General features: G+C 44.7%; 1 protein-coding gene across 3 annotated transcripts in view; it reads left to right on the top strand.

Annotated features, from left to right (window-relative positions):
- The window catches only part of RAP1GAP2 (RAP1 GTPase activating protein 2), a 251,691-nt gene that overhangs the window by 191,012 nt on the left and 36,407 nt on the right, over positions 1-24,272 (top strand). For all 3 annotated transcript variants that reach the window (XM_026656558.1, XM_026656556.1, XM_026656559.1), the window contains 7 exons: positions 11,563-11,598; positions 12,926-12,970; positions 15,286-15,318; positions 17,509-17,718; positions 19,917-20,020; positions 20,614-20,692; positions 22,192-22,245. In XM_026656558.1, coding sequence (XP_026512343.1) covers positions 11,563-11,598; positions 12,926-12,970; positions 15,286-15,318; positions 17,509-17,718; positions 19,917-20,020; positions 20,614-20,692; positions 22,192-22,245 — 561 coding nt within the window. The remainder of the gene's footprint in view (positions 1-11,562; positions 11,599-12,925; positions 12,971-15,285; positions 15,319-17,508; positions 17,719-19,916; positions 20,021-20,613; positions 20,693-22,191; positions 22,246-24,272) is intronic.

Here is a 24,272-nt window from a genome sequence, read left to right as displayed (position 1 = left end):
AGTGTAATTAGTTTACCTGTGTAGGCACAGGAAAAAATCTGCTTCAAAGCAATGGTCCATAGGCGACCTGCATTGCCTGTTCTTCCTTGGGGGAAGGCACTGCTGCAACAGTTTCTGCGAGGAGGCTTGTCAGCTTGCCAGACGAGCTATGGAAGAGAAACCTCAGGCCTGATCCTGGCATCTCTAGAGTGCTTAAACTTTGAACAGGGAAAGTGTAAGCCGTAGGATGGAGATCTTCCAAATAACTATTTGGAAGAACCTGGAAAATGCATGGAAAGACTCTAACAGATTTTTTACATCCAAGCTGCCTTTGGATTCTGACCTGTTGGGGTGATTCCAGAGAGACTTTTACAAGCCAGCTAAGTTCCCTGTAAGCTGCGCGCCCGCACAGCACTCTATTTAGCACTGCGCAGGTGCTCAGGGAACCCGCCCAGGGACGAGCCGGGGGAGGGGTGCCACTCCCCCAGCCCCCAACCTGTCATGGCCGGGGCAGCCCCCCGGCTCCAACTATGCCGCGGCCTGGACCTGCTGCAGCTGGGGTGGCATGGCGGGGCCCGGACCCAGCTGCGGCCGGGGCAGCATGGCCTGGCCCGGACCCGAACTCCAGCGGCCGGACCCAGACCTGGACCCAGGCGCCTGGCCCAGACCCAGCCGTGGCCGTGGTGGTCCGGCCCAAACAACCTGGCCTAGATCCAGCCACAGCGGCCTGGCCCGAACCCAGCTGTGGCCGGGGAGGCCCCGCCCAAACCTGGGTGGCCAGGCCCCGGCCTGTCACGGGGTGCCCCTCCCTGAACCCAGCCCCGGCCCAGACCTATTGCAGCCGGGCGCCCCTCCCTGAACCCAGCCCCGGCCCGGACCTGCAGTGGCCGGGGGTGAGGTGCCTATCCTGTGGCCCCAGCCCCGGAGCTGCCACGGCGGGGAGAGCCCCCCCCCCAGCCCAGGTGCTGCTACAGGGAGAGAGAGCCACGTGGAGTCCTCTCTCCCCGCCATAGCCCAGAGCATCCTCCCGCAGCCCAAGCCCCACCCCAGAGCCTGCACCCCCATCTGGAGCCCTCACACCCCTGCACCCCAACCCTCTGCCCCAGCCCTGAGCCCCCTCCCACACTCCGAATCTCTTGGTCCAACCCCCACCACACTCCAACCCAGCCCTCTGTCCATCCCCCACCACATGAATTTTATTCTGTGCACGAAGATGAAGGTGATGTGTCACACATCACCTCCATCTTGGTGCACAGAACAAAACCCATTCCACACATGGGTTGGAAAAATTAGAGGGAACTCTGCAAGCCAGCGTTCTTTCCATCACTGCTATGATCCTGAACTATGAACACTGGTGTCAAGTATCAGAGGGGTAGCCGTGTTAGTCTGGATCTGTAAAAAGCAACAGAGTCCTGTGGCACCTTTAAGACTAACAGATATATTGGAGCATAAGCTTTCGTGGGTGAATACCCACTTCGTCAGACGCATGAACACTGGACATCACTTGTATGTATATTGATCATGTAACCATTTGTAACGCTCTTCTTTCTTTTTCCTTTTATTATGAAATGTTTAGTTTTTAATTACTACAGGATTGGCATCAGCGTGATTATTGGGTACTATTGAGACTCCTTTGGGACTGGTGAACCTCACCTCTTGAGGAATCAGGTTTTCAGTAACCCTCACTATATTAGGCTTGGCTGTCTAGATGGGAGCCAAGGGTTGGATTGCCTATTGGGAACTATTTGGCTTCGAGTTAATCAGCGTAGTATCACAGAAGCTGTTTTGTTATTGGCTTGGTGAATCTAATTATAGAATAAACACCAGTTTGGGGGATTGTCTGCCCTATTTCTTGCAGCCTGTCCTGAGTGTGGCATTCCCAGTGTGGCCCCATTCAGGCACTCGGTCACACCAGGTAATAGGGACACTATAGACAGATGGATGTGGAAGTACCATAGGATTTCCTGAAGATTGTTCGGTGCGGAGCACACATTCACTTTCCTTCCAGTTGTGAGAAACAGCTGAAGACTGCAGAGGTTTAAAACTTTTTCTAGCACAATCTGTTTCCCCACTCATTTGCCATGCAGCATACACTGTGCGCTGCCAGCAAAGAAACAGATGTAGCAGTTAACTCATTCAGAGCAATTATATCTGTCAGATTCTCTCCATGCCTTCTAGCTTTGATCCCCACCTTCACTTCAGTTTCTTTCCTCAGGAATTACAAGGGTGGACAGTTTGTGTTTGCTCAGTATTAAGGATGATGCTCTTTTCTCCCCAGCTAACTAAACCTTTCCAGCATTGGGACTACTGTCTCAGAGACCTGGCATAGAGTCTGTCCTGTGATCCATTGAAATGATGCCCGCGTTCTCCCACTACAGCACATGAAGTGGTATTGTCCAAAGTTTAGTGCAGGGAATTGGGGACAAGGGGACTCTGGGCTTCATTCCTGCCTATACCACTTTACTTGCAGTATGAGACTGATGATGATGTCCATTATCACCATGGTTACAGATGAGGAGAAAACTCTATGATGGTCTTTGCTATGCAGATTTAATTTAAATGGGAAGCACTTAAATACTATGGTGATGGGTGTCATGGTGGCCCTTGAGGCAGATAGATAGACTGGCGGAGTTATATTGCTTTGCTGTGCCTTACTTTACCCACCTGTGAAATGTGTCTAACAACATTGCCCTGCTACTCCCAACTAGGAGATGGAAAATATGTTCATATGGAAGTTGCTAAGTAAATGGGAATGGTTTTTACTGCTGTATGTTAGCTGCCATGCATGAACTCCAGACACACCAAGGCCATATCCTGCTCTCAGTTACACTGATGTAAATGCAGAGTTACCACCATTGAAGTATGCCAGTGAGATCAGAATGTGGCCAACCAGCTCCGCACGCCTCCTGGTTATTCCCCCCTCCTAGTAATCCTGTGATTTTCCCCTCCCCCGGTCAGTTCCATGTGTGGCTCTACTAAAATGCTATATCGCTCTTTAAATGTCAAATCTATCTGCAGTTTACAGGTTGCCCTATAAGTCGGCGTGAGCGTCACATCATAGAAGGACTTTGAATCCATTCCAAGATGTGAGTTTGAGGCAAAGAATTCTTTCTTTTTAAATCCTGTAGCATGCTTCCTGCACAACCTGTTTCGGGCACATTGCCTTCTGAGTTGACCCACCCTTTAACGCATAAAACAACAGTCCGGTCATGTCTCTTGCTTGGAGAAACATTAACAAAGGGAGGGGACGGATTTGAGAGAGTTCTGCATGGATGAACAGGCTGGCATCCAACTTCAGGAGCTCCTTATTTGACCACAATAAGGAAGTTCAGCAGCAGCAACAGCTTTCAATGTGTAGAGTTTGCCCTGGCTGTTGCAAGGAGAGGAATGTTGAGAAGATGATGGATTTCTTAAGGAACTTTTTGGTGAGTGTTGCACTGAAAAGGGGGAGATGGGTACTAAGACGGATGCACTGCCTACATGCCCCAGTGCATACCATGTGGGATCATTAGCTGCTGTTTCCCAGCGGGTAGCACCCTTTCTGGATGTCATTTACAAAGAGAGTTTCAAACGGGGCATTTGCTAATTACATTTTTCTTCTTCATTAAATTGTTCAGAATCCATGGTACACGTTGACTAAACCCTTACCTGCGTGTGTAATATGGGAGTTAAATAGTGAGCAGTAGCTGATATGGCTATAAACAGTCTGCAGATTGTCTAATGCTGAGAGAAGAATAACCGTGATTTCCTAATAAAATGTAAAAATTAACTCTGCATTCCTTACCTTTTCTATGGTATTGGAGTTTAGCTTGAACAGTGTTTAACTGGGGGAGAGTTTTGATCTACAAGTGAAAGAGAGCGAGCTATGGACTAAAAGATTTTCATTTTGTGCATTTTGCATTTATAAACCCATTACTAGTACAAGTTACTAGACCAGTTTGGCTTGTCTGTGCTAATAATGGAGATTAGTTTCCACTGTGGCATTTTGCTTTCAGTAGGTTTTAAGAAGGACATACGGTAGCTTCAGTTTTGGAACATCAGTTGCACAAGAAGTGGGGAAGTATAGACTTCCTGTGCTGCTAAAGTTAAAACTACAACGGACAGTGTTACATGCTGATAAGAATCACAAAAGTACATTTGTTTTAACTATAACATCAAAGATGGGAAGATTTTATTTGTGCTATAATATGATCAGGCTTAAGGATGCAGAGATATCTAAGAGCTACAGGCATACTGTCCTCTTGAATATTTTTTAGATAAATTCTTAAAAAAAAAAAAAAATTATACTCTGTGCTAGAGCACCATTCTAAAGAGTGGGCCAGATCTTGCAACATCGCATTGGCTGCTTTGTAGTACGCTGCCACTGTATTCTGGCCCTAAACCTGTTCTAACTGTCTCAGGTTGGGTCATGCCACCTCCATTGACACAGAGGTGATGTGGGACCAGACTCTCAAAAATACCCTCCATAGGAGCCAGATTTTCAGAAGTGCTCAGCACCCAACATTCACCAATTGTGGACGTTGGACTCTTTGATAAGCTGGCTTCTGGGGACTCTTTTGCCACTCTGACAGTGCAGCACTGTAAAAAGAGGCAAGGCTGGGTTTGCCCCGAAGTTGGTCTATTCCTTGGCTGTGCTAATAGCTTCTTGATATCTTCGCAGCCTGGAGTAAATTAGAGCAACCCCTAGGCTACTATTATAGTGAAAATTGTCCTCTGGCAAATATGTTTTCTCCAAAGGATCATACAACATTTGTCTGTTTTCTTTTCTTCTCTCTGTTTTTTTCTTTTTTAAACAAAAACCCTTTTGTTTTATTATTGGAAATCTGGATATTTACTGCAAAGTCTGCTGAAAAGCTGCCATAAGTGCCATTCTCGCCAACATGGTGCTCCCCAATCTTAGGGGACCTCTTTGAGCCATTAATGAGCAGCGAGCAGAATCATGGCTGTTAATCCCATCTTCCACATTCTCCTCCTTTGATCTGTAGTAACTTCTCACTGCCCCTGCCTTCTCTCAGCTCTATAGCCATTAGCCCACACCTCTTGTAACCGGCCACCTGAGCTCAAGCTGTTTTCTGGCCACTGTCTATTGTGAGCAAACAAAGGAATGAAGAAGACGGTGGGGGAGGAGAGAAGCTGCTTTAGTAACACGCTTCCTCCTCTGCTTGATTCTGGAAAAGCCACATGTTTGTTTAATGGGAGTGTCCCAATATTTTACAAACATGTTTTGGGCAGATGAGTAGCCTGTCTCTATTTTTAGACAAGGGATGGATAGGTCCCTATAGGGAGTGGGGGTGGGTTAGGGGTAACTGAGCATTCAATTGAATTACCCTGGGATTATTTGATCAAAAGATCTGAAATGACAAATGACTGAAAATTCACAAAGTGATGCATTAATCTAGTTTAGCTTGGCTGGCTTGCTGGAATCTTGCCACTAATGTCTCTAATAGTCGATGTCTGTATTCGCCTGTGGGCTGTGGCTAAAGGGGCCTTTATATTTTAGACTTTCAGGGCAAATTTCTCAACCAGTGCTCTTGCAGATCAGACGATTATCCCTGTGTGCAGTCATCACCAGCAAAAGTGACATCTGATACGCAAATGGGGAGGCACTTGGAAATATGAAGGGTGCATTGAGCATGTGGTCCTTGGCCCGTGTGGGGCAAATTCACTCGGGCTGCTTAGGGTATGTCTACACTGCATTGTAAACCATGGACCAGCGCTTGTGGACTCGGTCTTTCCAAGCCCATGCTTGAGTGTTCACATTGCAAAGTAAACCTGGGCTTACAACTGCTGGAGTTGGGTCTCAAAGCCGTGCTAAGGCATCTGTGCTGCACATAGCAGACCTTCTGACTCAGGTCTGTGGCTTGAGCTGCATACACCCTGCAAAATGACAGGGCTTGGACCATGACAGGTTTCCGAGTAGCAGCCGTGTTAGTCTGTATCCGCAAAAAGAACAGGAGTACTTGTGGCACCTTAGAGAAGGACTCGGGCTCTGACTGACCTTCCCCACCCAAGCAGGGTCCTAGGACCCAGGTCCTGAGCACTTGCTGACCCAAGTCAAACTGATTCGTGTGTGGACGGAGGGGGAGGGAGTTTGGGCTCAAACCTGAGTCAGAGTCCAGGCTTAGTGTGCAGTGCAGACATACCTATAAAGCCAAAGTAACCCTGGGGGGGGGGGGGGGCATATGAAATGCAGAGGTGAGTTTTAGAGGTGAAATCCATCCACCTGGGAGGCTTCCACCAGCCAGCAGGTAGAGCTGACTGAAATGCTGGAGTAGCGGTCTCAGCTCCTCTCTGTCCCGTTTTCCCAGCATCGTGATGTACCTTTGGAGCCACTAACACTATTCTATGAATGGGGTAATACATATAATAATATATATTAAAAAGGAGCTTCTTTTAAGTTATAAGATAGTGGGGGGAAAAAAGTGAGTAAAACCAAGAAACTGTTTTGGTTTTGCTCCTTGAGTTTAAAGGTGAACTGAATCACTGTCATTATTTGTGTCTCTGTACTCCAGCAGCACATGCTGTGTGCTAGGCACTTTCCAAACATATACAGAAATACTTTCTGCTCAGATCGGAGCGCCGGGGGTGTGTGAGGGGAGGGGGGTTTGCATCTATTTTTCTCCTGCAACAGCTGGAGTGATTATCTGGACCATAAAGTCAGACTGAAAAGTGGGTAACTTTAACAAATGGTGACTTCAGTGCCTGGGCAGACGGCTATGCGCACACGCAGCCCCAGTGAAGTAAATGGGCCTCTGGGAAAGCGGAGCAGCTTGCCTGCACACTTTCAATTGTAGGATCAGGGCTGTGAAGCACTTGATGTTGAGCCCTTTTTGCGAAGGGCCTTGTGGGACTTTTAATCAAAGTCCCTAACTCATTGGTCTCCTTAGATCATTTGCCAAGTAGGCCGTTATCCGTAAAACCATGCCAGCTAAACCGCTGCAGGGAGCTGCGTTCACACCAGTCCTTGCATTGCTCAAGGTGTTAGGGTTGTCCTCAGCTGTAGCCAGCGAAATGCAGAATCCCGGACTTGTATCTTGCAAGGTAATGGTTTGTAGGTGTTCTGTTTGAAACTGTCTTCATTTGTAGTTTCTAAATCTGCATATCAATCTCGGTGATTATTATGGATCTTAATTGGCTTTGTTTCCTTTTATTTATCGTTGTTTAAAGATTACCTCCTACAAGGTAGGGTCTTGTGAGCCCAGTTTGAAAATGTTATGTGCAAATTTCATGCACTTTTCTGCCTGATTTCTGAGCACAAATGGCCACTTTGCAAACACCAGTGGAGTGCTGGCATGTTGTCCTTTTCTTCAGCTTATAGTGTGCCAATTCCTGTAAAGTTTCATGTTTTTTCTTAAAGCCCCTGTGTGATCATGTGAGAATCTCAGCTCTGTGTTTTTGTTTTTAAGTCAGTTTCTATTTCCCTTGGTTGCAGAGAAACACTTGAAAATGTGAACCCTAAATGCGCAAAACCCAGAAGGCAAATAAAAAGAACCCCAAACATTCTTTTTACAATCTCATGATTTTTGAAGCTGTCATGATTTTTGAACACTAGGTTGGCAATACTGGTAGTGTTATAAGAAAAAATAGCTTAAAAGCCATAGTAAAACTGAACATAAATTGGGGCAGGTAACTGAGACAACAAAATGACTTTATAGTTTAGTTGAACAATGAGTGATTATCATTTGAAATATTATATTGCACAAATGAAAAGCAAACTCTGAGTCATGCTAAAGTGGCTGCTATTCCAGCTGATTGTTATTAAACTGCTAATGGATTGGTCATGTTCACTATATTCACTTTGCCATAAGGGTGGGGTAAGTTCTCAACCTGCAGCCTTATTTTGACTCTTGTTCTGGCATTTTCTGTGGGAGCCAAGTACAGTACTTTCAGTGTTTTTATTTGAAGAGTGACTGTAATAGGGTTAAATGAATTGCAGGAGGAAGTTAAAGGGAAGTAGCCTTATCACAATAAACAAGGAAAAACAGAGTAGGCAGGGTGGGGTATATTTGATGCTGTGACATTACACCCCATATTCTTCATAGGGAGATTGTTATGATATGAATATGGCATATCTAAGATGTATTTTATGCAAGATGGATCTTGTGAGATATCATTGGAAAGGTGATGATTTACTGAATATGATTATCCAATTTGTATGCATGTATCATTTTTGTGTCTAAAGTTAGGAATATGGACTATGTATCAATTACAAAAGTGTTTGCACCTGGGGAACGCCCACCAGACATAGGTCAATCAGTCTGGCTAGTTAGTCAATGCACCATTAGCGAGAACAATAAGACTTTGAAGATGCTAATCTCCCTGTGAAGTCTTCCTGAGGATTTATGGCTACTTTGACACTACAGGGTCATGTGATCACGTCACATGGTATTGGACTCCATCTTGGACTGCTAATATTTTTCCACAAGGGGGTGGGGATCAAACTGGGAAACAAAGGATTCCAGCCATATGTAAATCCTATATAAGGCAGGGAAGTGAGTTAATCAGGGTCGGTTCCTCACTGAATCCCTGCCCAAGATGACTGCTGAAAATACCTCAGGCTGATCTGGGGAAGAAAGGACTGGACCCAGGCTAGAAGGTGTCTGGCCTGTGAAAGGAATATCTGGAGTTCTAAGCTGCAAGCAAGAGCAGTTTGTCTTCAAGAAACACTGCAACCTGCTTAAAACAACATTTAGGGTGAGAAATTATTACTTGCAGCCAGTTTCTTTAGTGTATTAAGCTTAGTTTGCATGTTTGCTTTATTTGCTCAGTAATCTACTTTGATCTGTTTGCTATCCCTTATAATCACTTAAAATCTATCCTTTGTAGTTAATAAACTTGTTTAGGTTTTCTCTAAACCAGTTTGTGCCATTCATAACGGGGGGTGGGTGGGTGGGTAGGGGAACAAGCTGTGCATATCTCCCTCCACACTGTACAGTTCTCTGTGCAACACAAGACAATACAATTTTGGGTTTGCACCCCAGAAGGGGTGTGCACTTGAGTGCTGGGCAGTCCCCTAGCTGATTCTTCCCATGCAGAGCTGATGTCAGTGTCCGTGTCTTTCTGCAGCTGGGTGTGTCCATACCTGTGTGTGCGCTAGAGGAGGGGTTCTCAACCTTTTTCTTTCTGAGGCCCCCCAACATGCTATAAAAATTCCACGGCCCGCCTGTGCCACCACAACTCTTTTTCTGCATAATGAGTAGATTAAAAGCCACGAGTAGCATGACGGGATAGCAATCAGGGCAATTGCCTGGGGCCCCATGCTGCGGGGGGCTCAACAAAGCTAAGTTGCTTGGGCTTCGGCTTCAGCCCAGGGTGGTGGGGCCTGGGCTTCAGCCCCAGGCCCCAGTGGGTCTAACACTGGCCTTGCTCTCTGGCTTATTTTGGCGGACTCCTGAAACCTGCTTATGACCCCCCCAGTGGGCCCTGGATCCCTAGGTGAGAACCACTGTGCTAGAGGAGGCTTCAGGGCCTGGTACAGCAGGACAGGGTGAGAGAGCTTAGGCTGGTGGAATGGGTGGGCTCAGTGGGACCTCAGTACATCAGGTGGCGCCCCAGAGTGTGTGTGAGGGGGCAACCCGTCACAGATGCATTTAGCCACCTACTGCTAATCTCATGTATTTCGTGATATTGAACGGAATAAATAATTTACATATAAGATGGTAACTTGGCCTTAGGGAAGCTCCTTGGAATCAATCTTGGAGCTGAATATATCTAAGCTCAAATTGATTCGGCTGGTGTCGTTGACATGTATCTGGTAAACAGTACGCAAAGTACCACTTCATTGAAACAGGGAGTGCTCAGAATTTCTCTCTGTTGGTCTGTCTACCTGCCTACCTATCTTGTGCTCATCTCTAACACGTCTGAGCACTCTTCTGAGGAAACTGCAGTGGGTCTGATAGGTCGAGAAAGCCTACGGCTGAGTAAAGGACAAACACGCCCCGGGCTTGGGTCTCAAGCCACATGCTTGGAAGGAAAAAGGGCCAAAGAAAATCTCAAAGGATTCTTACAGCCAGGTTTTCTCTGGCTTTGATCAGTCCAACCCCGAGACTCCCTGGTGCTCAGTCCTCTGATAGTCACTTGGGATACAGTAATTCATGTTGACTGGGTCTCTCCTAGCTGGGCTCCATGGCTGTTTTAGCCACGAGAGTTCATACCAGCGGTTGATTCTCTGCTCGGGGAGTGAGCGTTAACTAGCCGAATGGGGTCTTTATGCCCCAGTACATGATGTTGTAATCAAACATAGTTCCTGTTTCCATTGAAGAAAGATTAAAATACCAGGTTGTGTGTTTCTAGACAGACTGCAATGCAAAAGTAAGTGCTGGTGCTGTGAAATCATCACAGCATGTGTCACGGCTGGATAACCGCTGTTTTATCAAATCTTTCTGCTAAGCAATCGGCTGATTAGTTCTGTGGGTTATGGGAATAGCTTATGCTGTGCGTGGGGGGCTGGGGGAAGAGGGGAGGAGGGAAGAGGAAGAGACCTACTTTATTCAAGAGGTTCACACAAAATCCCATCAGAAAGGTGAGCATGAGAGACTGAACCTGAGGAAGAAAAATCTCCCCTTTGGCCCTACAGCATCTCTGTGTCCACTATACATAGACATAGTTATCTGCTAAGTTATGTGTCTCTTTGGCCTGTCCTCTGACAAGGGGTGTGTGAACCACTGATCCATTACCATGGAAAGTCAGATCTGCTTAAGTAAGTGTGTGTGTGTGTGTGTGTGTGTGTGTGTGTGTGTGTGCACGCAATTATATTGCCCTCTGGTTACTTCATGCGACAGTATGAACCACCGTAATGATGCTGCTAAAAACTGACCATATTTCTGTCCAGTGGCCGCCATCCATAGAGGATATAAAGCCACTGGTGCTAATGTTGCGAGAGGGGAAATGTTGTTTTAATTTTGGCTAAAGCACAGGGCTGGGAGTCAGGACTTTGGAGGTTTAACCCCTGGCTCTGCTACTGACTTAAGGGGTGACCTTGGGCAAGTCACTTCAACTCTCTTTGCCCTAGTTTTCTATTTGTAAAATGGGGATGAAAATACTGCCTTCCAGGTCTGTTGTAAGATTTAATTATTGATGTAGGGAAACTTGGCTTACGTGGCCCTGCCTCAATACAGGCCACTGGACTTGATGACTTCTTGGGGTCCCTTCCAGCCAGACATTTCTATCATTCTGTGGTCCTATAAAATGCTTTGAGATCCTCCGATTGTAGGCACTACAGAGTACAAACTATCATTACTATTATTATGTGGCTATGAAGATTTCATGGGTTACCCTCATTAAACGGTAGCCACCTACTTCAGTTACTTAATTTTTATGAGGCTATTAATTTTTTTTATTGTCACACTTGTAAAAGAAAAGATCTAACATTAATATCTGATGTAAATTAATTGCTCTTTATAAAACCCTCAGTGAATCACTTTTCTCCTCTTTGGCCCTGTTGAACCTGGAGATGGGTCAGAACCAGAACCCAGATCAAAAGCTGGGGGGATGTTTGAAATCCATATCCAGATCTGAATTGTGCAAGCTGACCTCATTTATATTCCAAACAGGCAAGTGATTTATCTTTCGTTTGTTTTTCAGTCTGCAGAGTTCTTTGAAATGCTGGAAAAAATGCAGGTGAGTAGCATGACAGATGTGGTACAGCACCCCATTCATGCATTATTTCTCCTTGGGAAAACCGTACAGAATGACAATAAACAGATACTGTGTGGATAGCAAGTTCCCAAAGCAGTATGTGATTTTAACATGGCAGGGTGATCTTACAATACATAAATATATTCCACATCACTGTGTCATTCAAAATAATATTGTCCCAGTCTAAGCTGATCAGAAAGGATGTTTTGGTACTAAATCTGAATATAAAAAATCAGATGAAAATGTATAACTTCCCAGAAGGGTCTTGGTGAACAGCAGTAGATCTTAGTCCCTTTGCGATCAACCCATGTCGTTGTTGAAAAATTCTTTGAAAGCACCTCCCCAGCTTTTAGTCTTTCTAGGGTTTCAGCAAACACCGACATTGTACGCCAATGATTTTCAGGTGCATAAGATTTAGAATCAATATGCCTGTCGCCTCACAGCTTGAGCAATCAGACAACACAAGGCATATGTTGTGCTGGGACACTGTTAGGCAACACGGCCCTGATTCAGTAAAACCGAGGTCCTTTAAAACACGTACGTGGCTTCAAGCATATGAGTAGTCTCCCTGATGTCAAATTTAAAGTGCCTGGATGAATCGGGGCCATAGCACTTTGTAGTGTGTTTTGCAGTATTTCCCTGAAAATGTTCAGTGTCTTGGTATTTATTTAAGTGGCATGTAACAGCAGCAATCTATGGTTGGCTGTATAATGCAAAGTAAACAAAGTGGCTTGGTCCATTTTACCGCACATGGCATGACATTGTCCTAATTTACCTCATGGGCTATGGCTACACTACGAGCTAAGGGTGTGATTTCCCCAGCTTGTGTACACACACTCCTGCTAGCTCTCACCGAGTCAGGGAGAACGTAAATAGCAGTGAAGCTATGCTGGCACAAGTATTGGCAGCAGAAGCGCAGCTGAGATGTGTACATACCACTGGTGTCAGGTGGGTTTGTACTCAGCATGGCTTACCCATGCCTCCGCTGTCACTACCTGTGCTACCGTGGCTACACTGCTATTTATACTCACGCTAGCTTGAGGATATGTACAGGAGCAGGGGAACCACACCCTTCGCTCGTAGTATGGATCCATGACCTTAGAAGGTATGTGTTTGGTAGAGCTGTCCAAATAACGGATTTGAGGGATCGCTGGCAAGTCTTAAAAAAAAAAAAAAAATTGGGGGGAGGAAAAAGTTTTGGTTTGAACCAAAACTAAAATGTTCTAAAAAAAAAAATGTGGTGAATTGAAAAGTAAAAGTAAAAGTATTAATTATTGAACTTATTATGATTATTATTCATTTAAAACAGGCACCAAAACCTGAAGACCAGAGAACTGGAAGCCAGAAAAATAAGGTTGGTTTTGGGATGGATGTTGCTCATTGTGCAGAACTCTCAAAATGATTTTCTGTCTCTAGAACTAGGATTTCAGGGAATGTTGGTAAAGACACTAAGGCCTTGTCTACACTACCAAGTTTGGTCGCCAAAAACTGCCTTTTGGCGACAAAACAGCAAGAGCGTACACACTACAATGGGACTTTTGTCGGGAGAAACGCCCAGTTTTGGCGACAAAAAACTTCCACCCCTACGAGAGACTTTTGTCTTTTCCCCCTCCCTTTATTGTTGACAAAGAGCCAGTGTAGACACCGCTGATTGTTTTGTCCACAGAACTGGCTTCCGCCAGTATCCCACAATGCCTGGCCTGATTGCTCAGCTCAGTGTTTTGATCTCGGCTGCTCTGCAGGTATGCGCCCCTCCCCTTTCAAAACTCCGGGAAGTATCTGTGTGCTGCTCCCTTTGGGGAACAAACAAAGGGTATGTCTACACTACAGGATTAATCCGAATTTAGATAATTCGAATTTGGGAAACAGGTTGTATAAATTCGATTGTGCGCGGCCACACTAAGCACCTTAATTCGGTTTTAAACCACATTAATTCGGTGGTGTGCGGCCACACTACCCCATTAACTTAAACACAGTAATTCGGTGGTGTGCGTCCACACTAACCCTAATTCGAATTAACAAAATCGATTTAGGCTCTACTCCGTTCGTCGAGGTGGAGTACAGAAATCGATTTAAAGGGCCCTTTAATTCGAATTAACTGGCTCTGTAGTGTGGACGGGTGAAGGGTTAATTCGGATTAAGGCAGCTAAATCCGAATTAAAGTCCTAGTGTAGACCAGGCCAAAGAGCAAATCATTAGAATGCTCCTGTTCTGCCCGGCACTAGGGACCCAGCGGCTGGCAGACTGCTGCTGCAGGGGGAGGAGAACCGTCTGCGGTGCTGCTTTGCCATTCCTCAGCACACAGAGCTCACAGAGCCACTCATGATGCTGCTCGCTGAGGGGGCTGTGGGAGAACTCGGAGAGAATCCCAAGATGCCGAGCAATCAGCTCTTCCTTCCCACAACGCTGCACATATACAATGTGGACATGACCTGTTGACAGAGGGAGCAAGTGTGAACACCCTTTGGCGATTTTTGGTTTGTCGACTTTTGGGTGTCGACATAAGTTTTGTCAACAAAACTCGGTAGTGTAGACAAGCCCTGACTAAAAAAACTAAAGGATTTCAATGTTATCTAAAGACATGGGACTAACTGAATTGCAAAGATTAAATAGATGTGCATGCAGGTCCCTAATCTAGCCTTAGGTCTCAGACCTGTTTGTCTTTCTGCAGTCAGCTGTTTAAAATGGTTTGTCTTTTAATTGCATTGTTGAGAAGCTTATGTTGGTAACTGAATGGGAAAATGGTTCCGTTATGTCCTTATGCACTGGAGCATTTTGAAACAGAGAATCACAGGAGGAATGGAAAAGTCACCTACCCTGTCTTTCTATTAATGCAGGACTGGTTTTAAACCCAACTCAGTAGTTCAGTCCCTGTGGTAAACTGCTGTAAGGGAGGAAGTACCTTCGTATTGGGTATGGGGAACTGAACCACAGAGACACAAAGGGTACGTCTTCACTACCTGCCGGATCGGCGGGTAGTAATCGACCTATCGGGGATCGATTTATCGTGTCTCATCTAGACGCGATAAATTGATCCCCGAACGCGCTCCCCGTCGACTCCGGGACTCCACCAGAGCGAGAGGCGGAGTTGACAGGGGAGCCGCAGCCGTCGATCCCGCGCCGTGAGGATGTGAGGTAAATCGATCTAAGATACGTTGACTTCAGTTACACTATTCTCATAGCTGAAGTTGCGTATCTTAGATCGATTCTCCCCCCCCCCCCCGGTGTAGACCAGCCCAAAGTGACTTGCCCAATGTCACACAGGAGGTCTGTGGCAGAGCAGGAAATTGAGCTGGGGTCTCCTGAGTCCTAACCATTGGACCATCCCTCCTCCCACCTGGGTTTACACTAGTGATTTCCCCTCCACAAGGTGAATTCTTCACTGGCCATTTACAGACCAGTCGGATCAGCTGGCCCTTTGTTTGACCAGGGGCAAGAATGCTTCGTGGCTTAGCTTCCCGATCTGTCAATTTCTTATCACACCGGGGTGTTGTGAGGATAAATTTGTGTTTACAAAGCGCACAGCACTGGGAACATTAAAACATACGTTTACTCGCTGTACAAGAGGGCAGGTTAAAAATGTCTGTATTAAATGGAAACGGGTAAGGATGTAATAAATGCCGAATGGAGATCAAGCAATCATTTCTGTGGTGTTTTGATCTTTTGTAGGAAGATTACATCCCATACCCCAGCATTGATGAGGTAGGTGCTTTCAAGCATGTTTGGATGGCTGCCTTTTTCAAAACGTTAATGAACGTTATTTGTAGGGGTTCTTCCCTGTCTTATGGATGAGCTGTGAAACCAAGATCCTGGCCACATTGCTTGTTAAATGCCATTTGTTCTCTAGAATAATGGTGGCTGTCTCTAGGGCTGAGCTCTGTGGTTTTATAATTGGTTTTGTACGTGAGCCTAGAGGCCACAACACATTGTCATAAACGAGGAGAATAAATAACAAGCACGGTGTCCTGTCCTGGCTTAGTTGCATTGTGGGGAATTGTATTTCATGTACCTAAATTCCTCCAGCAGTTCCAGGTCGATGTGATATTTGTCCGATCATGGAGTTATCACCAGACCTGAGTAAGGGGCAATATGTACCTGGGCCACCTTAGGAACAGACTAGGGACTGAATTCTTCCTCTGGAGAGGTCTATCGAGTGTCTTATTTCCCCGTTTCCTGGGGGTTGGGGGAGTACTGCGGTTTACTGGTGCGGATTGCTTCCTCTTCCACACAGGCTCAGCTGTGCTAGCCAACATATTGTGAGGGGGGAGCAAGGGGGAGCCCACTCCCTGCCCATCATCACAAGATGGGGAGTAACCGTGATATGAGTGAGTTTGTACCAAGGAACAAGGGGGCCTTACATCCCTTTGCTCCCCTGCATGAACACACAAGGCAGTTCACACCTGAGCCTCGTCTGCCTTGAACTGTTGCACTCCGTTGCTGCACGCTGCTAAACTGCTGCTACATTGCAACTCAGAGGTGGCTGCAATTCAGTGGTGTATGAAATGATTCTATATGCTGATTTTCAGTCTGTAACACACTTTTGGATCCTTCGGGATGAAAGACACGCTGTAAACGCAAGTCATTGTTCCTGCACTGTTTGTCACTGAATTTTTTACTTACCTCATTCCACACCAGATGGGGACTGCATTTCAGAAATAGTTTGCCTGCTGTGTTAGCAAAGTGCTTTGGGATCAGCCTGGGTGAAAGGCATTATATAAACATAAGTCGTTATAAAGGGATTCATTTAGGGCCTGATCCTGCAGCACCACTGAAGACAGTGTAACTGACTTTAAAGGCGGGATCCTGCTCTGGTTGGAGAACCACTATTGGTGATGAGTGTTTTATGCTTTCCTCCACCCCCAAAATAGCCTGAAACAAAGGTAATGCTGTTAACTTGGTGCTTTTACGCTAGAACATTTCACTTGCAATCTGGCTACTCTCCCAGACCCTATGGTAGTACTGCTATTGATCAGCGACAGTGAGAGAAGTACAATGTCAGGCTTGTCGATTGTTGATTCCTACAAGACTAGGAAGTATTGATCATGCTGATTTGACAAGCATGTGGCTGGCTATTTGATTTTTCCTGCCTAGTGGCTAGCACACCTTGGACCACCCTCCTCTCCCATCTTTTAAGATGGTGTGATAAGCATTAAGGGCCCATGACAGCTGAGAATGAGTCCAACTTCTACTGCAGAGGTAAATGCACCCTTGGTCTGTTGTTACTCAGGAAAACTCACAGTAAAGTCAATGAGAGTTGTTCTTCCTGAGTTAAGAGTGAGCAAGCGGTGAATAAAGACCCCAGGAATTTGGCCCTACCTGTGTTGGTTAGTTGCTAATGAACTTATCTGCAAGTGGTTGGAACACAAACGATTGTTTCCCAGCTTTCGCGGTCAGCATGAAAATCTCATTGGCTCTGGATGTTGTTATGAATCTCGTGATGTTTGGTGTGTTTCTTAAAGCCTCAAATCCTGGAGACACTTGATGAAATGAAAGCTGAGATTCTAAAGGAAAAAAAGAGCATGATGTTTTCTAGTCCTTTTAGTTGCACAGAAAATCTTGACAATGTGACTCAAGGGCACCCTTAAAGGCTCAGAAGGCCAGTAAAAAGTGCCCCAAATGTATTATTTAAAAAAAATAATTATGATTTTTAAGCCAATCTCATCGATTTGGGGGCCTGACTCATGATTTTTAAATGTTTGGCGTTGGCAATACTGAGCTCTTGACTCCTCTGTTTCTCCTTAATGGTGATGGGAGACTCTAAAGGCTTGATCCAAAGCCTGTTGAAGCCAATGGGAAACTCTCCCACTGACTTCAGTGTGCTTTGCCCCAGCTAATCCAGTCCCCGTTGCACTGTACTGTATCCTCACGGCACTGCATCGGAATTCTTTACAGATTTTAGAGAAAGGAAGCCCTTATCCCTTGATCATTCTGCCCCAGTTTGGAGGGTACTGGATTGAAGATCCGGAAAATCTCAGCACGCCCACCTCGTCGGATAGCAGCATCTCTGAAGAGGAAGAGGAAAACCTTAGCCCTAGCACGTATGGGTATAAATTAGAATGCAAAGGTGAAGCCAGGGCATACAGAAAACACTTTCTAGGGAAGGTCAGTGGTCAATATGCATCTACATTTCTCAGTCTGTTGTAAGCTATCTGTTTAGTGTGGCACTCTGTCCCCCTCTAATGGTGGCTAGGCAAATTAGAGATTAATGAGCCTGCTATAGCGTTAGCTAAGAGAGGAAGGCCTTTTAGCTCACGCAATAGAGCAGGGGTAGGCAACCTATGGCACGCGTGCCAAAGGCGGCATGCGAGCTGATTTTCAGTGGCACTCACACTGCCCGGGTCCTGGCCACCGGTCCGGGGGGCTCTGCATTTTAATTTAATTTTAAATGAAGCTTCTTCAACATTTTAAAAACCTTATTTATTTTACGTACAACAATAGTTTAGTTCTATATTATAGACTTGTAGAAAGAGATCTTCTAAAAACGTTAAAATGTATGACTGGCACGCACAACCTTAAATGAGAGTGAATAAATGAAGACTCGGCACCACACTTCTGAAAGGTTGCCGACCCCTGCAATAGAGGCTCACACATTAAGATCCAGAGATCCTAGATGCGATCCTTGATGCTGCTGACCTCCCTAGAGGCATCAGTGTTACGTGTATAACCAACAAATTTTCTTCAAGGAGGATAATTAGTTGGCCAGTCGAAAAATGTTGATTTATTTTCATCAACATTTTAAATTACAATGAACCCCCTTGCACAATTTTTGGGGGGAAACCTCATTTCGTTTTTCAGCCATCTCTAGTAACTAGTGTTTATCTAGATGTAGCCTTTTGGGTGAGGACATGAAAGGGCACTTCCCCTGACAACATGGCTGCAGAACTCTGGCAGTTTCACTACTGGACTCCCTCCCCTTGCACCTTTGTTCAGCTATCTCTGTCATTTTGCCATTGGGCTGATTTCTCTGTTAAGAGCTGACAGTGCACTCATTGCTGTATGAGATATATAAATGAAGATAGCCCCTCTTCTGAAAAGTTTATCCAGCAGAGTCAGGCAGAGAGAAGACAGGATGGACCGTGGGAAACCCAGAGGAGTGGGTTAACTTGGAATTGTGTGCCTTCCCCCCCTCCCCAACAAAGGACCGGGGTTGTGAGTTTGAATCCCATCATTTCAAGAAAGGTGCTATTCGCGCAAGTGCTGGGAAGGGTCTCAAGACTTTCCTGGCCCCAGTCACCCAACCTGGATCAGCATTCTAAAGCGTGAGACCCCTGTCACTAAACTCGGAAATCGTGTTCCATCGGGAAAAAGCCGTTTCCACTCCACCAAAACTTTTTGCTCAATTATATAGATTTCAACAAAATTTGGTTTGAAAAAAGAATTGGGAAAACCTGTTTTGAAAATATCAGAACGTCTTGTTTCAATGTTTTTGGAACAGAAAGTTTTGATTTTTTTTGTTTTGAAATGCCTTTTCGTTTAGAAATGTACTTTATTGTATATGTTAAAAAATGGTCAAAATCCTAACAAACCATTTCAAATGGAATTGTTTGAGTCATGCCACATGACAATTTTTTCAGAATTTCATTTTGTAAACAAAATTCAAAATTCAGACATTCACAAGCTGAAACGTGAGATAATTATTATTTGGTTCACCTCTGACCCTTCCATTGATTGGCTAAGAGTCTGAGTTCTCAGGCATGCTGAAGGTAGGACAAGAAGTAATTGACTTAATCTGCAACCAGGGAGATTTAGATTAGACATTAGGAACCTTCTAACTATAAGGATAATTAAATACTGGAATAGGCTTCAAGGGAGGTTGTGGAATCCCCATCATGGAGGTTTTGAAGAACAGAATAGACAAACACCAGTCGGGGATGGCCTAGGTATACTTGGTCCTGCCTCAGCTCAGGGGGATGGATTAGATGTCCTCTTGAGGTCCCTTCCAACCCTATATTTCTATAATTTTATGCTGTTGTCTCATCCTGAGGGAAAAATCCTTATTTACCTTTGCCAATCAAAATATTGTAGTCCACTTTGTCTCTGTGAACAAACGAAAGACAGAGTAATAAAGTCTACAGGCTGAAAAATAAATAAGCCCCCTCAGGTTCCCAAAGGACGGAGACATGGAGCATTTGTGAGTGAGGGGTTGGAGAATTTCTTAAGACAGTAATGAGTCATCCTCAATTTTCTCTTGACACGGGGACCAGTGTCTAAGAAGCATTCTAGGTAGCGGGGATACAGGTTGTTGTCAGTAGATAAGGCTGCCTTATCACACCACATTAACACATCTCTTCTATTTTTAGGATCATTTAAATTTTTATTGTACAGCCAGCAGCCTAGGAAATCTGATCCTTTCTATTAAGTGTGAAGAGGCAGATGGTACTGAATATTTACGGATTATACTCAGGTATGAAACTTCCTCCCTTCTCCCCCCAAAGTTAAACAAAAAATCACTATTTAAATATCCTTTATCTGTTTTTTTCACCCTAATGGATGTAGATGAACTTGCTACTCATAGATTTAACACGCCACACCTGGGTATATGAAAGGGGTTGGGGTATTATTTTACTTTCTCTGGATTTGGAATACCATATCTTGAGATTGCTCTGGGAATAAACATTAGACTTTGATCTATAGCCAACCCCAGTGAAACTGAACATAAAAATCTCTGTAAGGATATTGGATAATATCAATCATATTTAGCACCATCTGTTCTGTAAACTGATGAGACCCAGTGTCTGAATTATCATCTTCGTCCCTCACCAAAATATGAATATTTTAACACAACAGAGCTGCAGAGGCAATAAAGAAATTAAGGCAATCGTTACTAGCCATACCCTGGAAATGCAGCAGGGTATCATTTCCAAACATCTGGAAGAGATTCCTGCTGTGGTTTCACTGAACATTACCAGTCACAATTAGTATGCATGGAAGCTCTGGAGGCATATCTATTATCGTAACTTATTTCATGCTCTCTGTTCTTCTCTTTTCCTTTCTCAGGTCCAAACTGAAAACATTACATGAAAGAATCCCCCTGGCAGGACTTAGCAAGTTTCCTAGTATCCCACAGATTGCAAAGGTAAACTGTCTATATTGCCTGGAGAGAACTGGTTTACGAGACGGGGACGCTCTAGGTGCACCATGGAAAGCTTTGCAAATGCAAATACTGTGCTGCTATAACATTTGTCTTGGGTGCAGGAGGTGGAGTTCTCAGACAGTCAACGTAGAGAATAGTATCCAGATTTTAGGGCTCTATTCCTGCTTCTGTTGCTTATTTGCTGTGTGACTTTGGGCAAGTCACTTACCTGCTTTTTGTCTCAATTTCCACGTCTGTAAAATGGGGATAATATAATGTGTACATCTCAGGAACAGTGAGTCATAGTAATGTTAAGGATTGTAAAGATCTTGGAAATCTTTGGTGGAATAGTGGTATTGGAGTGGATGGTGGTGTTGGTTATTCTTACTACTATGTTACATGTGAGCACAGCCATGATCTGCTGCTGCCAGAGAGGAGAGAAGGAATTAGGAGAGAGGGGGGGATGTAAATAGTCTGCAAAGCCATAAAGAAAATGAAGATTTCTGCTATTATTTTGTGTGTTGGCCTGACAGAACAAGGGGCAGCAAATACACATATTCTCGCTCTCTGTCGTAAACAAAATGCTGTTCTAGTTTGCCTGCACTATGGTATCCTTATCCTTCTCTGCAGGGAGCCAAGTGATAATGCAGCTTTATTTTGACTCCTACTTCAGCAAGGGAAAAACTTTGCTAAGCAGTTTATTTGGCAAATTTTGCCCTTTATTCTGTTCTCACATTATCTGAGAACAGACTGTGATTTTTACCAACTTGTTTGTATGCTTTGTGTGGACAAATTTCAGGCTTGCAAACTGCTTGCTGCCAGCAGTCAATCTTCATGAGTTTAATATTTGAGCTGTGTGATTGGTTGCCTTTCTGATGTGGTATTTTTTCTGTTTCCTGATTGGATGACTTAATCTATACAAACAACTGCAAATAACAAATTTTGCTTTGCCACTGGCCCACGATCATTTCCATGGACAAATGTCTGCCTGCATGCACCTTTGTGAAATGAGAAGAGAGCTGTAAAGGTGGTTTGGAGCAAAAGGCTATATATGTGCCACTTAAATGGCAATGAATCATTATTCACTTAGGTCTGTTTTGTGCAAACCCTTTAATGTGAGAAGTCAACTCCTATGAATAGTCTTCACCTGTAAAATCCTGTGACGACCATGCCATCACTGATTGGATTAGAATTAGAGACGGAGCTGCGAAGACAATGCATGCAATTTAGAGCCGAATTTGGCTCATTATATTAAGTTAGCAGCCTTGACTTTGAGTATATCTTCCCTCGGTGGCAATTCCACATACATAAGGAGAGTGGAATGCTGGGGGTGAGATCTGCTGTGCAGACTGGAGAGGGCAATTCTGCCTATACGCTGGAGGAATCGAGTTCTCGCAGGGCATTGTATTTATTCCGCCCCCACTGAGAGGTAAAAAGAAGCCAAGTGCTTTTATAAACACTGTCCTCCCGTCTCATGCTGATTTTGTTTTTCTTTGTGGCAGGCTTTCTGTGACGATGCCTCTGGACTGAAATTTAACCCAGTCCTGTACCCCAAGGTGAGGATAAAGACCATAAAATACTCTGGCTCAGGAATGCTATATCTGAAGGGGCTGGTTTTCAAAACTGCTTGTGTCATTGCGTGCCTAATTTGTGCATTCATTTACATATGCAAAATAAGTATATGCTACCAGGATTGGCTAGTTGGCTGCATAGCTAATAGCAGTAAAGCGAGGAGGTAACATTTTTGGGGGTGGGACCCGTGAGACACGCAGGCAAGCATATTTTTATTAACTACTGATGGAGTAAGGGGAGAGTGTGACTCAGGAATTCTAGTAAGTCACTGAACTTTGTTTCCTCACCTCAGTCACTGGACCTGGGATAAGGTCATAAAAGTTTAATGCCCCTGTCACGTGAGTGGGGTCTGTATTCACTGACACCAATGGGTACTTTTCTATGAACGCTGTCGTTTAGTAGCCGTGTCTCTTTAAGGACGTTTCTGCCTGAACCATGTGCAGATGCAGTTCCTAATATACTGTTTTTTTAATTAGATGAGTCAGGATGTGAATTTGGAAATCCTCAAAATAGGTAGAATGCAGTAGCAAGTCGAGCCCGGGCACCGTATGCCAATTGATTAGTTTAACTTAAAATAGTATTAACCCTTCTTCAAGATGAAGGGCATGACAGCCTCTTTAGGGGTTACATTCCCACCTCTGTGCTGGATGTAGAACAGAAAGGAGGCTCTTCGCTACTTGCATGCAAACCAAAAAGATGTTTAATGGCAAACAGCTGCTACTATCTTGGGGGGAAAACACATTTTCTAATTTCTATGCTCCTGTTGAGTCAGTGTGTCAAAGTCTCATTTGTAGAGGGTATGTAATTTTTGGTATGACTCTGGCATGAATGTCTATACACACTGTACTGTGCACAAAAAGAAGCTTACAGAGTTTGTCATTGTGACATGCAATGATTATTGCCATGCATATATCTAGCTAATAGATATCCTAGACTATCAGGGTTGGAAGGGACCTCAGGAGGTCATCTAGTCCAACCTCCTGCTCAACGCAGGACCAATGTGCAGATCCCTAAATGGCCCCCTTAAGGCTTGAACTCACAACCCTGGGTTTAGTAGGCCAATGCTCAAACCACTGAGCTATTAGATCTGTGACTACATGAACCTGGCATGGTTTGGGATTTCAGTAGAAGCTCCAGATTCAGATCACATCCCTTGAAATGTTCACTAAGGCAATGTCTATACCGCAATATAAGCCTGAGTTAGTAGAACTCGAGTTAGCAGACCCTGGGTTTGTTAACCTAGGGCTTAAGCATCTACACTCATTTGTAACCTCAGGTTAGGAATTGTTGAACCCTGGGTCCCAGCCTGGGCTCCAGCATCTACACTGCATTATGAGGACCCGAGTCCAACCACCCATATTCCAGGCTTCCTAGTGCCTTCCCAAAATGTGGCCACTCTAGCCCTTTGTTTGTGGTGCAATGTGGGAAAACTTGACTGTCCGCCAAACTTGACTGTCCAGAGGACAAAGAAAGTCAGCCTGTGGGATTGTGGAATACTTCTGGAAGACTTGCAGAGTATGAGTCCAGTGGGTCTGCGTCTACATTGCAAAACAATAGGACTTAAACCCTGGGTCCTAGCTTGACTCAGGCTTGGAACCTCCACCCTTGTGGGATCTTGGATTCAAGCCCTGGGTTAGCGCGATTTGTGTGTAGATAGAAGGGGGGATTAGGCTTGAGCCTGAGTTTGAACCCTGGGTTTACATTGCTGTGTAGACATACCCTAAAGATTTTACAAAGCTTTTGTGCTAATCTGGGGCCAGATTGGAGCAAACCTAGGGCCAGTTCATGGTGTTGTATCCAAATCATATGGAACTAGTGGGTTTCACGTGGTATCAATGGAAAACTTGGTGAGTCTCACTTTGAGATTTTTGGGTCTGTTTGAAACCAAAACTTAAAGCTAAGCTCTGGATCTGAGAGCCCACGTGGGTTAAAACTATAGAAAATGTTTATTTGAACTGCTTTAAAGCAAAACCCCTTGAGAGTTGCTCCTTTCTAATGATGATGAAGCAGC

Source organism: Terrapene carolina, unplaced genomic scaffold (genome assembly GCF_002925995.2).
Source record: "Terrapene carolina triunguis isolate 2854851 unplaced genomic scaffold, T_m_triunguis-2.0 Scaffold231, whole genome shotgun sequence".
Lineage (NCBI taxonomy): Eukaryota > Metazoa > Chordata > Testudines > Emydidae > Terrapene > Terrapene triunguis.
This window is presented reverse-complemented; position numbering and strand designations above follow the sequence as displayed.